Below are 16,113 nucleotides of genomic sequence, written 5' to 3'. Positions count from 1 at the left end.
CGTTTTTTTTATATATTTTAGGGCAACTTATATTTACTTCAATCCAGACCGATTACGACGTTAAATTCCTGGTCAGAATTCGAACTAACCCATGAACACGATTCTGTTATTACTTCCGAAAATAGTCTCTATACGGTAGCAAATACTGGAGAGGTAAGTAAATGTTTACAATCCAAATATTATTAAATAATTAAATGTTTTCTTAAGGTTTTTCCCATACCGTGTTCATCCTTATCACGATCTATCACACTAAAATACTTGGATGAGGGTATGCAGCAATTTATTTACAATTCTGTGGATAAATATTCGCTGAAATGTGTTTGTGTGTTTCATCATCGCGTGATGCTCGATTGTATATCGGTAATAAATAAAATAATTATTTTTTTTAAAAATTAATAGTTAAATTTTTAGTCAATTTTTATGAACTCAAGAACTAGAAATATCGATATGTCCACGAAAGTTTTAGACTTGGCCATCTTCGGTCATCCCGTTATAAATGAAAAAATAAATTTTTTGGTGAGGAAAAGATTAGGCCCCCTGCCTCCGTTTTATACACTCAGAGAAACTACTTACAGATGGTAAATAATAGCTTCATAGTAAAATAAAGTTATTACTTAAAAAAAATTATAGGTGGGCGACGAGAACTATAGCGGATGTGGTGGAACAATCGACCAATTTAGTAAAAAGCTTAGATTTTAAACTGAGAGATGACGATGACGTACAAACGATGTTTAAAAAAATTAATAAAGCTTCTTGTGCAATTGAACAGACCGGTTATTATCATGCCAGGACCACAACGGCTTCGGTGTTTTGGCAAATGGTCTGTATGGCTACCTTGGTAGGAAGAGAAAAAGGTAAAGGTGAATCAAATTTAATTTTTTTAGATAAGTTTAAACCCTCTTAGTTTGATTCCTGCCATCAAGTTTCATATCCTGAGAGGTTCTTTATAATAGTTATCGATTATGAAAAGTATTTTTTATATCTACCACTTGAATTACTATTTATAAAGGATGAGGCTTGGACAACCTTTAAAACTCCCTACCCACATCAATGTTTCCAACTTTTTCCAAGGTGATAGAGAAACTAGCAAAAGCATCGAAGCCAATAGCATATTTAGTAAGTCTAAGTGAAAACACCAGTACAAATGATGCCATATAAAGTCCAGTTCAGAGATCTATTAGAATCTTTGATGTGTCGCAGATGCCGCACTAGTAGTCCACTAAATAGTCCGTGCGCCTATGTCGTATTTATTATCGCATGATATACATGTTTAAATGGCAACATTTTATATAATTTATCTATGAAATCATTTTAAACATACGTAAAACCCCATGTTTTACATTATTTTTTATTTTTCATTCAAAAATGTTCATTTTTAGAAAATAATATCAAAAAATTGACTACGGACTAAAATCCAAGCATCTTACAAAACCTTTTAAAGACTCCCAGCAATCACAGACTCTTCTCAACTCTTTTTAGCCAGTCTATTAAACAAAGATAAAACACCTGCGTTCTGGCGATTCCTACTTTAGGCTGTGCAAGTGATTGTGTATCTCTCACTCTATCCCACTGATTTTAAGGATTACAGGGCCGTACCAAGATACATTTTTGGGCTGTTTTTGTATTACTTTCGTCGTGTTTTTAAAGAGATCTTTAAGGATGGGTCTATCGCCTTTAATAGTTGGGAGTGTGTTTTTTTTTTATTTGTGTTATTAAACTTTTGTAAAATTTTTTTGTATCTCGTGTAATTCGGTGTCCTATCTGTTTGAAATATATTACAATTTATTTTTATTTATATGTTTATTATTAATTTACTTGCTTGAAATAATTCAAATTTAATTCGAGGCTGGATTGTCTCACAAAAAATAGAAATTGCCTAAAATCTAGAGTTCAAAAAAAGTAATAAAATATAAAAATAACTCAATCTACTAAATTTAAAAAAAAATCTTTTAGAAAATAATCAAATTTTTATACTACAATATGTTAGTTCATTAAATTTAAAATAGACCCATGATGATTTTACTGCCCAAAATTGACAAAAACACATTTCTATTTTATTTGTGGTTTCACCCTACTGCCTGAAATTTAACAAAATATAACATTGAGATCACAAAGTATGGAAATCATTTAACCTGCTAACAACTGATAAATAAAATATTAATCATATTAATCTAGATTATTCAAAAGGATTTGATGGTATAGATTGTTCATTGTAAAATTAGTAGTATGTTTTTAATATTGTTGTGTTTGTCATTTAATAATATTTTCTCTGACACTAAACGTATTAATTCGGATGTGCCACAAGGGTCAATCCTAGATCCTTTCTCCTAATATACACTGTTGATTTACCAAATGTGAGGAATTCTGAATATGCTGATGACACCCAAGCTATAACCATAACTACACTTAATAAGTCAATACTCAAAAGAACATAATTTAATTATCAATTCTTACCCTAGATTTGTTATTATACCTAAAGACCTTAAAATGATTTGACCCTGGGAAAATAAATAAATCTCAATACCCAAAAAAAAGAAAATTTATATAATTTGAAGACAAACCAAAACATTTTACCCTTTTGTGTCAAAAAGTAAATGTTTAATGCCTTAATCCAGAGAATAAATAGGTCTAAGTACTTTGTACCTACAACCTATTCTCGCATCACTTGTTATAAACACCCCACTGATAGCGCTAAATACTAAACCTATTAAATGAAAATTTTTGATTATAATGATTTTATTTACTTAAATCTTATCTTTTAATTAAATATTATCTATTAACTTTCCAGAATTTCTAACTTTATAAAACCAAACCCAAAAATCCCGACATAATAATAAAATTTTAAATACAAATAAATTTTAAGGCCGGACCTGTGCAACTTTTCACGCTTCAGTGACTGCGACTGAGGTCAGACGTCTAACAAAATAGTACGTGGGTATCTGTAGTCAAATCTTACGAATCAAATGTATAAATTGAAAAAAAAATATTTAAAATATACTGAAAACACCCTCTATATTCACAAAAGAAACTTTAGCAAGACTATTAAGGTATTATTACCTATTAAATACTGATCTTTTATCGATTTAAAGTGCTTAATTGGACATTATAATTCAAGTGTGCAATACGAAATACTATAAAGATTAAGGTAAAATAAGAATCTTGCAGTCTCCCTCCACTTATTTATTAAACATTTAGTGATTTAAAATTGCCTACATGTTTCGGACACAGTGGTGTCCATCATCAGGGTGTAAAAGGTTTAAAATTGGTATTAGACATACGATAGTTGATATTAGACCAGGGTTTCATTCCATATCAAAAAACTCTTTATTTATTATTATTGTTTTTTTTATTTATTTTATTTATTTTTTAATTTTGTTTATTTACATTCTGTTGTTGACAAGCACCGAACAGTATGCTGAGATAGAAGCAAACCCTGGAACTAATACCAATTTTAAACCTCTTACCCCCTGATGATGGACACCACTATGTCCGAAACATGTACTTCACACTTTAATAAATAAGTGGAGGGAGACTGCAAGATTCTTATTTTACCTTAAACTGCAAGTATGGACTATTTCTTAAATACTATAAAGATTGCCAAATACAAACATCAACATCATTTAAATGAAACACTCGCTCCTAAGAATAGCAACGTAAATATTCATTTAGCATAATATTTTTTTAAAACTAGGGTAGTTTAACATCATACTTAAGAATAATAACGTTGTCAGTAGAAACTGCTAACGTGTAAGCGTAGTTGTAGCCTAAACATAACAAATTAGTAAAATTTTACAACTTTGCAGTCACATAATTTTATATCTAAAGTAAATCAAGTGGCATATGGTAAGTTAAAGTTACCACAAACTAATTTCACATTCGCAATACATATTGACCACCTTAAATAAAACATAATTGAGCAAATTCTTTATATACAGATAATTTAGAGACTAGTGGAATGTACAGGTTAGGAAATCGATCATTGGGCATAGAGGCGAAATATGGTTCTGGTACTCTCCTGCTATGCGTCTGAGTTTAATGGGGTTAATCACTTGCAATAAAATTTTGCAAAATATTATGCGATAGTTCAGGCATTTTAAGGGCAGGATAGCCGTTCTGTTCGAGTTGACCGATTTTAGGTCCAAATCAGGAGGGTCCGTCCTAACTGAATAGCAGGACGAACTTGGTTTTGTAGCAATTCAGGGTATTTTTACAGTTTTAAAGTAACATGAATAAAAAAGAAATTGCTCTATAATATGGTCGCCCAAAATACCAGCTGAAACATTCAATTTTTAAAGATACTAACTAAGGCATTGAAATCTTCTGTGCTCTTTTTTTCGAGAACAACGGAACGATTATTTTTCTCATGGAAAAAAGATTAATTTGAAAACAGAATATTTTATAAACAATTTTTATTATTTGGTTTTTCCATGATGGTTTCACACAATTCCATTATTCGCCACTGGTTTTCGGAAAATATCTACTAAGTTTTAAAGAGAGCAATTTTTCCAAATATTGGTAATATTTTTATAGTCCAGACCCCGTTCCTCTCTGACACTTCTACTTGATCATGTTTAGTCCTCTTCTAGGGTACTACAAACCATTTCCTTATTACTATTTTTTTGCAATAATCAAACCTAGATTTATTTATTATCTTATTTATTTTAGAATTTAATACGAGACACTATAGCGATTTTGCCAACATTCTGTCATCATGCGAGGACGTTGAGTCAGCAGAAGTTCCAATTTATTTGGAACAAATTGCCCAAATTATAAGAGACGAGGGGTAAAGCCAGTGCAATCACCCTTTTATCACAACTTTTGACTTTTTATTTACTTAGGTATTTAGAAGAGTTTTGCTCCATCAAGCCAGAACTCGGTGTACAATGGTTACAAACGAAGTGTCCAGAAGCCTATAATCTATTTGAAGAGTTCTTGAGTAAACATGGACATAGATGCGTGGGCGAGGTAAAGTTATTATAATTTAATTTATTCCTAGTAAAAAAAATATATTTTTTATGTACGTATATAGTTTGACATAATATCGGAAACTTGGTCCATCAATCCATCCCAACTAATTCCTATGTTGCAAGCGAACGTTAAACATTTCAGAGGTACCAAAAAGGAACAGAAAACTGTAGACGAAATTATTAATAATTTGGAAACTCCTGTTAATTTTGTTACTAGGTAATGATTCTAAATGTAGCTGAAAATTTTAATAATTTACATCTTATAGAAATATAGTGCGTTATGCCTTATCAAAACTAAGAGTAGCAGTTGGGAAACGAGAACAATCAAAGTCGATGTTAATCTTATCGGTTCACAAGGCTAGACTTGCCTATAGAAAATTGGCCAAGGCTATGGTGCGAGATGGATTAATTCCCTCTGAAGATTTGATTTGTCATTTTACTAACTACGAGCTGTCAGAGGTTATTAAACAGAGAAATCCGCTCTTGATAAGCAAGTAAGTGCGGAATATAATCAGTGTTACGAATTTTTATTTTTAAAAATAATAAAGCTTAGCAACATTATTGTTGGAAATCCAGCTTAGATTATAGATTTCTATTTTAATTGTATGATTTTAAAAAAATCTTTAATAAAAGAGGAATCAGTTGGATGTCTCATCCAACTGATTCCAATATTTCCTCTATCACCTAAAACCAACTAATTAAAGTTTAATAAGGAACCTACAGACTTTTTCTAATTTACTATTTTTAGAGCAATGAAACGTCAAAGACTTTATACAAAATGGAGCAAATTGAAATTTCCAGAATTGTGCTATGGAATTCCCGAACCGGAACAGGAATTATTTACTCCAATTGATCTAGTGCCTGGAACTAAATGCTTCGGAACTCCGGTGTGTAATGGGGAAGTACAGGCGAGGGCCTGCGTGATTACTCATTTAGATGAAATTGGGGAATTACAAAAAGGTAGATGGTATATTGTTCCTAATAATAATATTAGGTGGTCCATCCATTTCCTTTATAATTCGATATTCATAGTAGTATATCTAACGCATTGGAAACTTTCCAGGTATGTCTCTTAAATGTTTCTAACAGCGATCGAGTCATCAATTTCAAAGTCTTCTATGGATGTTTTAATAATGTCCTGAAATAAATTAAATATTTCTTTACTCCTAAGCATTAATTAGCAGAACATATAAAAAACACATTTTATGAATTTGTTTTTTATATTGATACATAATTAGAAAAAAAAGTTTAATTAGTTAATGTGATTTTAATTTGGATGAGGAACATATAATTGATATGTTCTAACAGTTCACCATTGGTACAAGTAAATTCCAGCGGTATTTTTTTGAATACTTGCTGCTATCATTTCCAGGAGGGGCAATTAGGGACAAGATTTACTATAATTGCAGTTACATAGAATATTGTTCTTATACGCACTTTGAAAACCAGTTAAGAGCTATTTCTTGTATGGCGGTATTGTTAATATGTTTGATATACAGGAAACGTCCCAAAGGACTTTTATGAGAAAATAAAATTAATATCTTTATATAAAAATCGTTGGCTAAAAATGAAAAGTATCACGTGAATCAAAAAAGTTTCACGGTATTTTTATTTTTTTCTTGAAAAGTACATTCAGGTACTATTCTGAAAAGTCATTCCAGAAACATTCTCTACTACACTTATAATAGAAAAAATGGTACATAACTGATTTTTCTAAAAAAAATATTTTTAAAATTCTCCTTTAGTTTCGAGTAAATTTGATTTTTTGCCTTTTGTTTTCACGATGCAAGGATTTCGGGTAAAAAAAAACATGTTTGTTTTGCAAGGAAATTCTTTATTTTCTTCAGAGAAGAATGTGACAACCCCAAGCTATTTACAACTAGTTCAACGTGAAACCAAGATGATTCCTTAGCATCTCTAGACTTCTTTGGCTTTTGATAACTTTGAAAGAGGCTCCAGAAATCAATCAGGATTCTTAAGTAATTTTCTGGTTCATGCCAGTATCTCCAAAAAACATAATTCAATCATTAATCAGTTGTGTTCGAGAGTGAACTTTAAGTATCTCTTAGAATCTTCCATGGCCACGAGTATCAGCTCCAGTCATAATTTCTTTCTAGAAGTTTGGATATTCTGCAAAGAAATTCTTGATTTCATGAGATAAGATGAAATAAGCTAACATCTTTACACTTAATCTACAGACGTGAAACCAATATGACTTATTGACATTTGCAAGTTTTGGCTTCCGGTAACTCCTCGTGAGGCTTCAGAAATCTATCAAGATGCTTAAATAAACTTCTCACCCTGTCAGTAGTTTATTTAGTCTGAGTCTTCTAAATTGCCTTTCAGGAACTTATTCATGCCCATGAACATCAGCTTCAGATCGAATTTCCCTCCAAGAAGTTTAAATGTTTAGTAAGAAAACTCTTAATTTAATTCAGGGAAAAATTAAATGAGCTCAAGCTCTTTAGACCTAGTCCAATATGTAAAACCAATACGAGTCATTGCTATTTCAAACTTTTTTGACTTCTGATAACTCTAGGAACTCAGAAATTCATCTGGATCTAGATCTTCATGTCAGAATCTATTTACGCTTTACAAGTTGCTTAAGGACATAAAATCCATGAGACAAGGACCCTTTATTCTAGTTACCTAGAAATTCTAGTTCCCTATCATGAGCCTTTTGTAAGATGTTTCACATTTTGATCCTAAACGTACTTAACCGTTTTTGTTTTCTTATAAATGATTAAGGCCATTGAACAGAGCTGAAGATTCCAACATATCCAAGATATCTACTAATTCATAATTCATCTTGCTTCAGTAAAATTATACTAATAATCATTGGGATATTCAACCGTTTTTACTTTGATGAACTCTTCAGTAAACACTCATTTTTAACAGTGAATTATGAGTTTCTCTCTCATATTATCTCCATTAATATTTTTCGTTAAGTAATGCGGATCTTGTGCAAGAAATCTTTTTGTTTCCATGTAAACTGAGGTAGAACCTGCAGAAGATGTTTTAAATTTTTTTACTCGAAAACCTTGTATCACACAAAAAAACAGGCAAAAAATCAAATTTTCTCTAAACTGAATGAGGACTTGAGAAATATATTTTTTGTTTTTAGAAAGAATAGCGGTGTACCATTTTTAATTAAAAATGTTTAGGGAAATTTTTAAAAATCTTTTAGATCAAAAAGTGCCTTTTGTTGCTCCAAAGGAATAAACCAAATTAAAATTTCAATAAAATATCTTAAGTAACTTTAACACTGTATTTCAAAAATGAAGCGTATCTCGATATATATTTATAAAAAAAAATAAGGCTTATCCAATATAAGAGCTTGTATCCGGTATTTTCAAACTTACCCTAGTTTTCTAAATCCAGGAAAAGATATATTAATCCACGCAGTGTAAATTAAATTTTTTTAAGCTTTTCGAGTTGCCTGCAACCTCAAAAATAATTAGTTGTACATCACTTATTTTAATAAGAAATATATTTATTACAAAAATACAATTTCGATTAAAAAGATATACGAAATGTAAGAACTATATAATAAAAATGATTGCGAATAGTCTAGGGCAACTAGAAAAGAGAAAAAAAATTAATAGAATATGTATGATTAATTAATTTATGATGACTCAGTAGATGGTTTTTTCAAAACCGGGAGGTACTAAATCTGAATACAACAATTGGTTTTGCGCTTCTATTTGTGATCCTTTAAAATATTTTTTCCTTAGTACCACTCATACTTTTCTGCTTTTCTTTTTGAAATATTCACATAACAAATTAAATTGAATTTTTTTTAAAACACAAAAAAATAGTTTAACACGGTAATTTATAATAGTTATACTGTAATTTTTTTAATTGACGCATATTTTAGGTGATATACTGATTACATACAGCACAGATATCGGCTGGTCTCCTTATTTTCCCATGTTATCGGGTATCGTTACTGAATTGGGTGGACTCGTATCCCATGGTAAGTAAATGTTAAAAAAATAAACCGTTACCAATTTTCCGAAAAAAAATAATTTTTAGGTGCAGTCGTTGCAAGAGAATATGGACTACCTTGTATTGTAGGTGTGAAAAATGCTACGCAGTTGTTTAAAACCGGCGATGTAGTGTATCTCTCAGGAAAGACTGGACAATTAGGCAAAATTTAACTACTCTAAAATAATCTTTTATTCTTGTCTATTTACCTACAATATTACATTAAACAGCTTAAGGCATTTTTAATTGTTTTAATTAGTTCTTGTTGTATTTTTACGGATAATAAACGCGGTATAAAAAATAAATTGTATTTACTAGATATGCATTCAAAACTATAAAAATCGGTTTCAGAACTTATAAAAAAATTAATGAAATACAAAAATATTTGGTATTAACAGATTTTACAGATATTACCAGAAAAGCAAATTGATCGTTTAAAAAACTAGAAAAGGCAAAAAAAAAACATTTTTTTTTAAATTTTGAATAATCGACATATAATAAACCTTGTTGATTTCTTCTTCAAATTTTCAATCATAATATATTTCTTCTTGGAGATTTAGATTATCAGGAATATCTTAAGTGGTAGTTATTAAATTTCTTACTGTAAAAATAAGAATTGAATTTATTACGTTCATATTAAAATAAACTATAACGAAGTACAGTATTATCCTTATTATAGTACTCAGTCCTTATCTGAGCACAATAACCCAGTTTCATACCAAATTAGGTTTGTAGATGTTATTTAGCTTATATAAAATCTATATATAGGATGTATCATGGAGGATGGTAGGTCAGACGTTTACAAAAAAATGTCATAACGGATTTTTAAAACAAATTTGCAACATAAAGAAATAATTGCTAAAATAGTTTAGTGTTTCAGCGTTGTCGCTTATATTAAGAAATAGCATCATGTTTATTATTCCAGCAATAAAACATTCTGTATGTTTTAACAAAATCTTTTTAATACTCTATCTGCATTCGTAAAAACTTGAAATTCTGGGTGTAGCACTTCTAGGCCTTCTATAATAGGTATGGTTTGTTTGAATTTTACAACTATTGTGAAATACAGTCTTTAATTTTCTTTGTGCTTCCAATCCCTGCTTGTGGTGCTGCACCTTAAAATTATATTTTAAAATAAGCAAATTATCAAATAAGTAATTCCATTACTACTAAAATGAATAAATGTTGTAAAATAAACCATGAATTGGGCTAGATTGTAGTAGATCCTTCCTATCACTGAGTGAACAGTATAACTAAATTCAAATCTAATAAGAAAATGTTAATATTAAGCCGAATACGTTGATAAATCCTAAATTCACAGGACTGTAAACTTTTATTACAAAGGGACAACCCATGCCATAACGCCACGTTAATGCATATGGCCACCATACCCCAAAACGACCGCTGCCTGGTGTCCGCCATTTTTATAGTGGTTGTATCCTTTTGATGTTGGTCACTCTGAACATTTTCAGTGTTGCCAATAAAAAATTTATTAAGTAACGGTAATTAAGTTGACGACGCCCTTACGTTTGACCTGTCACAAACTAAATTAATCTTTTTCATTGACATTGTTTTTAAACTTGCTGACTGTTTTTAATTGGCATTCTAAAATCACGACTCGACATGATCATTCGATATGACTGATTCTAAATAACATTTTCAATTGTGAGTATAGCGGATTGCCTAGTTTTCGGCGATTTATAAACGACACTATTCCTCCTTATTTAATACGTGGATAATGTATAAGCATTAATGTGGAAACACTGTACATGGAAGAAAAGTAAAACTCATAGTAGTAAAAATAGAAAGAAAATAAGTGGTTTTAACTGAATTTGTTAAGAAAATACAAGCAAAAATTTAAATGAATATCATGATTTTCATGGTTGATGGAAACTTTGTCTCATTTTAGGTGAGGATTACTTTCTTTCATAAATTTTAACGAAATTCTTAAAGAAGTACCAGAAAAATCACAGCTCTAACGCTAAACTATCTTAAATTCTTACGTATATGTAACTTTCTGTTTTGTATTTTTGTAAACATAACCTCTCAAACACTTTAATTGTTTTGTTTCCCTACAGTTGGCACAACTTAAATTTGTCAGAGTGACCAACATCGAAAGGACACAATCACGCAAAATGGCGGCGCCCTAGTAGTGGTCATTTACTTTTCATTGAATTGGCAGTCCGGGTATATTTATAAGTTCGTGGGATAATAAAAACACTTGGTTGCTTTCGCGACCGATCTTGATATATTATTATGGCAAATACTCCATTTATTGTTTTTAGATGTTTTGAAAATCCTATACCTAATTACTTTTTGACCAGATCAACATGTAAATTAACTAAATTTATTGAATATGTCAGTCCTTTGGAAATAGGGAATCTCGATTTGACAGTTATTAACGTAACGTACTAAATACGTTGTTTTTATAATGGACGTATGGACATAAATATTAAGTATCCAGGACGTATGATGCTGTTTGGGAATCGCATTATCTCTAAAATATATCATTTCAAACCCCCTTTGTTAAATTTTGGCCCTTTCTATTCAATCATATAATGTAAAACGAGGTATGTATAGTGTGATCATCAATAAAAATAGCATTAATGAAATATTTTCCATTACTGCATCGACCGATAACAAATCTAAAGTGGCCAAGATTAATATTAAGCGCTATCGGAAAAAAATAAATAAACCAACTCAAAATATTAAGTTTTTGATGCTCAGATTTGTTGCACCATTATATGTATTTACACCTGTATGTAATATTTTTCCTAAAAAATGTGGAATATCTTATTGGTTTTCACTATAATATTTAAGGTAAGTTTTTAAATCATCCTTTACTTAAGACCACATAAATTCGTATCTGTGAATAGCATCAATTAACTATTTATTTTCAATTATTAGATAACTACATCCATTGTCATCGAATTGCCAAAAGGAAAAATTGAGGGTTTAACTAACACAACCAGAAATGGAACAACCTACCACAGCTTCTTAGCTCTCAGATACGCCCAACCACCTATTGGAAAATTAAGATTTAAACCTCCAGTTCCCGTAGAACCTTGGATTGATACTTACGATGGTAGAGCAGAAAAGTTCATTTGCTACCAAGTGAAACGGGACAGTTACAAAGAAAACGAAGATTGTCTCTTCTTGAACGTTTTTACCCCGGTGGACTTAAACAGTTCTTTTACAGCTAATAGGACTGTTATGGTGTGGATTCATGGTGGAGGGTTTATAGCTGGAGCCGGCTACATGATCGAAGGAGGAGCAGGACCGAAATTTTTTATGGATCAAGGAATTGTGCTGGTTTCTATCAATTACAGACTAGGTCCCTTCGGCTTTTTGTCGACTGGTGATATTGTAATGCCAGGTAATGCTGGTTTAAAAGACCAAGTGCTTGCGTTAAAATGGGTCCAGGACAATATTGCATATTTCGGCGGCGATCCTGATAAAGTTACTATATTTGGACAAAGTGCTGGATCTGCCTCAGTATCTTACCAGCTATTAAGTCCATTATCCAAGGGATTGTATCGAGGCGCAATACTCGAAAGTGGGTCAGCGCTCTCGCCTTGGGCTTATCAAAGAAATGAAACTGAAATAACTTTTATGACTGCCCAGTTGATCAATAGCAGTTTCACAAGCCGAAACACCACTGAGGTACTTCAGTTTCTTCAAAGCGCTTCAGCTATAGATATCGACAATGCATCGTTTGTTGTATCAGCTTCATTTGATAACCCTGCCACCGCTCAAATTTCGAAAGGTTTCGTGTATGCTCCTGTAATAGAAGTTCCCCATGAAGAAGCATTTTTAACGGAAAAGCAATGGGGATTATTTGAAAGTGGTCGTTATAACAAAGTCCCCATCTTTATAGGAATGAACAGTGAAGAATCAATGACGCTAATGCATGCAAATTCGACTGAAACCTGGGATGCTTATGATAATAATCCAAGCATTATGGTGCCATATGATCTACATATAAATAATACGGATATTAAGAAGTCAATAGGTTGGGAAATTTGGAACCAATTCACTGATGGTGAGGGTTTTAATAATGATCTCGTAAAAGGAATTAGGTACCACAGCGTCCACGATTTCGATAAGGCGTCAATTAAGCAAGCTGAATTAATGTCGAATCATAGCGATGTATATTTTTATCAGTTTTCATATAGCGGATTAATGGGGTATTTTGGTTATAGATTAGCAGGCTGTGGCAACGTTTCTCATGCAGAAGAATTGTATTATTTGTTTAGCAAGTGGTATAGTAATGATATTCCTGACAATACTGACATGTCTTACTTTCCTGAAGCAGATCAAAAGGTGCATTTTAGGATTATGGCTTTGTGGACCAATTTTGCTAAATATTTGAATCCAACACCACCTTTTGTTGATGTAGATCTCTTGCAAAATGTGACCTGGGAACTTGTAAAGCCTAATGAGTTTAGATACCTGGATATTGGGAAGGATTTGATTATGATGACAGGTTATCCCAAGGAAAAAAAATACTTATTTTGGGATACTTTATACAAAAAATATGCTGTTCCGCCATTAGATACATTTTAAAGCTGTGTTTAATAGATTTTAATATTTAAAAGTTTCCATGAAAACTGAGTAATTTTAATCGATAAGAAACATTATCTAAAAAAAATATAAAGCCATTCAACGTATTTGGCTAAAAAAACTATTGTTTTTAGGTGCAGTCGTTGCAAAGTAATACGATATTCCTGGTTAAAAAAATCCTATGTAGTTGTTTAAAACAGAATGGGAAATTAGGCAAAATTTAATAACACCGTTTAAAATAATCTTTTATTCTTATTTATTTACCTAAAATATTACATTAATACATTAAACAGTTTAAGGCCTTTTTAATTGTTTTCATTATTTCTTGTTGTATTTTTGGACGGATACTGGACGCCGTATAAAAAAATATATAATTACTAAAATTGCACTCAAAACTTTAAAATATAAAAATCGTTTATAAATAAAAGAGAAGTAATGGTACACGACTTGTTTCTTTCTCCTATTTACATCATTGGTGTAATTTTACAAATAAACATAATAAAATCACAAAAACTATTCTACGGAATATTGGTAATATTGTGAAGCTAACACAAACCTAAAATAAATTAACTAAATTAGATAATAAGTACAACCTAACAACACATTGTGTTAATACTTGTAAAAACATCTTAGAATCACAGTTTTTGTTAAATGTAATTACACCTACGGTAAAACATATAGAATTTATATTAAGTACGCCGCAAAAACTACCTTACGCCATAAAAGGTAGCAATTAGTAGTATTAAAAAAAGCTTTTAAAGTACTGTACAAAAGTACAAAATAAGTAGATTTTAATAGTATTTTACCTTAAACAAGTAGTAAAATTTTGTTGGTAACCAGAAATTAGGCAATTTTTAAATATTTTGGCTTTTAAATTAAAATTTAAAAGTAACGTGCTATCGTTGCAAAAAGAAATTCAAAAGTCTTCGTCTTGGCGGAGGCACCGGGGTTTGTTGCTGTTCGAGGTTTCGCATTTTGATCTCGTGGCTTGTCAGTTTGTTTCTTAGTTGTTCGTCTAAGAGCTCTTGCATGTCCATCTAGAAAAAAATATATTTGTTATTTAATTTATTTATTTATTTGTCAATTTACTGGCAACCCAATTGAACGTAGTATTTTAAAATCCTGTTACAAAGTTGCGTTACTACGTCCCTGTCTAGGCCGGATTAATCTAATCGATTTATTTTCGTTTATATTCGTAGATAGAACATTCTGGTAAAATTATAGAAATTATACTCTATTTCAGAAGTGTGTAGAGCAATAAAACCTCATTAGGTATGCAAAAGTGGTACCTGGTGATCCACCAATATTTTATGCCACTCCCTTAGTTGGGTATTAGTTTCAATGTAAAATTCATTCTTTTCGTTGATTCCAGGTAGTGCCACCCGGTTTTGGGTCAATTTATGAGTTTTGCCCATTGTTACCCACTGATAAACATTGAAAACGGTTCGCCAAAGGCGTGCAACTGGGATCGATGAAGTTGTCAAGATCCCACATTTTGTCCTCTTGCTTAATTACATGCTGGACTGCTTTTCGCCAATTCTCTGGTGTCGCTTCCGTAATGGCTTGATCAAACAGTAGCTTAACATCTTTCATTTTAAAAGTCGTGTTTTGTCTTGCTACAAATCCTTTTACCTGCGCCCATATCAGTTCTATAGGATTTAGTTCGCAATGATATGGCGGTAAGCGCAGTACAGTTATATTATATTTTTCGGCTATATCTTCCACGGCGTATTTCATGAAACGAGTTTTGTGTAAGTTTGCTATTGCCAGCAGTTTTTTTTTTATCAAATTTGCTGCAAACGCAATACCTTTTGCAGTCAGCCAATCGATAATTTCTTGCTTTCTCCAACTTGAAGTTGGCGTCTTCTCTATTCGCCGTGAATGATAGCTTGCGTTATCCATAACCACCACCGAATTAGCCGGAAGAAATTTTATCATTTCACCAAAATAGTCCTCGAAAACGTCTGAGTTCATGTCTTTATGGTAATCTCCTGTGCGAGTCGACTCAAAGGTTAGCAGACCTTCTTTTAAAAATCCCTCTTCGCTTCCAATATGTGTGATTATAAGTCTTTTTCCTTTTCCCGAAGGTACTTTAATACCCGTAGACAGGCCTTCTATGAAAGCTTGGCGAGCACTGGTTATATTTTTGTCTTGCCACATTTTTTGGACTATATAACCTTCGTTAATCCAAGTCTCATCAAGATAAAAAACTTTCTTTTGCTCCCTGCGGTACTGCTTGATGCTTCTCAAGTATTGTCGTCTCCAACAAACAATTTCGTCGCTCTCCAGTAAAAGTGCTTTGCGGTTATGCTTTTCCCAGGCAAAATCCATATTTTTTAAAGTTTTCCATAAAAGTTTTCTACTTATCAACGGAATACTGTCATCTCGGCCAAGCTCTCTTAAAATTTTGTCTAGGGTAGGTATTTCCTTTTTAAAATAAAAAGAGTGAACTTTTCTTCGAATTATACATTTAGCATTTTCATCAAGGACTTTTGTAGGTCGTCCTGGCTTTTGCTTGGGAGATTCCACTTGACCTGCTACTTTTCTTTCCCGCAACAATTTGAAAATGGTGGACTTTCCAATTCCACTCATTCGA

At 31.6% G+C, this 16,113-nt stretch overlaps 3 protein-coding genes across 7 annotated transcripts in view; 2 read left to right on the top strand and 1 right to left on the bottom strand.

The window, feature by feature from the left end:
• The window catches only part of LOC126740077 (putative phosphoenolpyruvate synthase), a 28,646-nt gene extending 14,688 nt beyond the window's left edge, over positions 1 to 13,958 (top strand). For 3 of the 4 annotated variants that reach the window (XM_050445948.1, XM_050445947.1, XM_050445946.1), the window contains exons 18-28: positions 22 to 153; positions 208 to 360; positions 412 to 578; positions 631 to 854; positions 4,666 to 4,783; positions 4,839 to 4,965; positions 5,030 to 5,184; positions 5,234 to 5,461; positions 5,716 to 5,927; positions 8,845 to 8,943; positions 9,003 to 9,195. In XM_050445948.1, the coding sequence (XP_050301905.1) occupies positions 22 to 153; positions 208 to 360; positions 412 to 578; positions 631 to 854; positions 4,666 to 4,783; positions 4,839 to 4,965; positions 5,030 to 5,184; positions 5,234 to 5,461; positions 5,716 to 5,927; positions 8,845 to 8,943; positions 9,003 to 9,127 (1,740 nt within the window). In that variant the 3' untranslated portion in view covers positions 9,128 to 9,195. Of the gene's footprint in view, positions 1 to 21; positions 154 to 207; positions 361 to 411; positions 579 to 630; positions 855 to 4,665; positions 4,784 to 4,838; positions 4,966 to 5,029; positions 5,185 to 5,233; positions 5,462 to 5,715; positions 5,928 to 8,844; positions 8,944 to 9,002; positions 9,196 to 13,651 lie in introns of those variants that run through there. The other variant, XM_050445949.1, reaches the window with a different exon arrangement.
• On the top strand, positions 11,635 to 13,958 carry LOC126740079 (venom carboxylesterase-6-like). The gene is made up of 2 exons (XM_050445950.1): positions 11,635 to 11,774; positions 11,862 to 13,958. The coding sequence occupies exons 1-2, from the start codon at positions 11,736 to 11,738 to the stop codon at positions 13,518 to 13,520; spliced, it is 1,698 nt and encodes a 565-aa protein (XP_050301907.1). The 5' UTR covers positions 11,635 to 11,735; the 3' UTR covers positions 13,521 to 13,958.
• The window catches only part of LOC126740081 (bicaudal D-related protein homolog), a 75,053-nt gene continuing 72,689 nt past the window's right edge, over positions 13,750 to 16,113 (bottom strand). For both annotated transcript variants that reach the window (XM_050445953.1, XM_050445954.1), the window contains exon 9: positions 13,750 to 14,554. In XM_050445953.1, coding sequence (XP_050301910.1) covers positions 14,414 to 14,554 — 141 coding nt within the window. In that variant the 3' untranslated portion in view covers positions 13,750 to 14,413. The remainder of the gene's footprint in view (positions 14,555 to 16,113) is intronic.

Source organism: Anthonomus grandis, chromosome 9 (genome assembly GCF_022605725.1).
Source record: "Anthonomus grandis grandis chromosome 9, icAntGran1.3, whole genome shotgun sequence".
In the NCBI taxonomy this organism is placed as follows: domain Eukaryota; kingdom Metazoa; phylum Arthropoda; class Insecta; order Coleoptera; family Curculionidae; genus Anthonomus; species Anthonomus grandis.
Note: the sequence above shows the minus strand (reverse complement) of the source record. Positions and strands in the feature narration are given on the sequence as shown.

Bases quoted from the DNA above. Each gene is read 5' to 3' on its own strand.
- LOC126740079 (XM_050445950.1), top strand. From the start codon at position 11,736: ATGTGGAATATCTTATTGGTTTTCACTATAATATTTAAG. The intron at 11,775-11,861 runs GTAAGTTTTTAA...TTCAATTATTAG, and splicing joins TTTTCACTATAATATTTAAG to ATAACTACATCCATTGTCAT.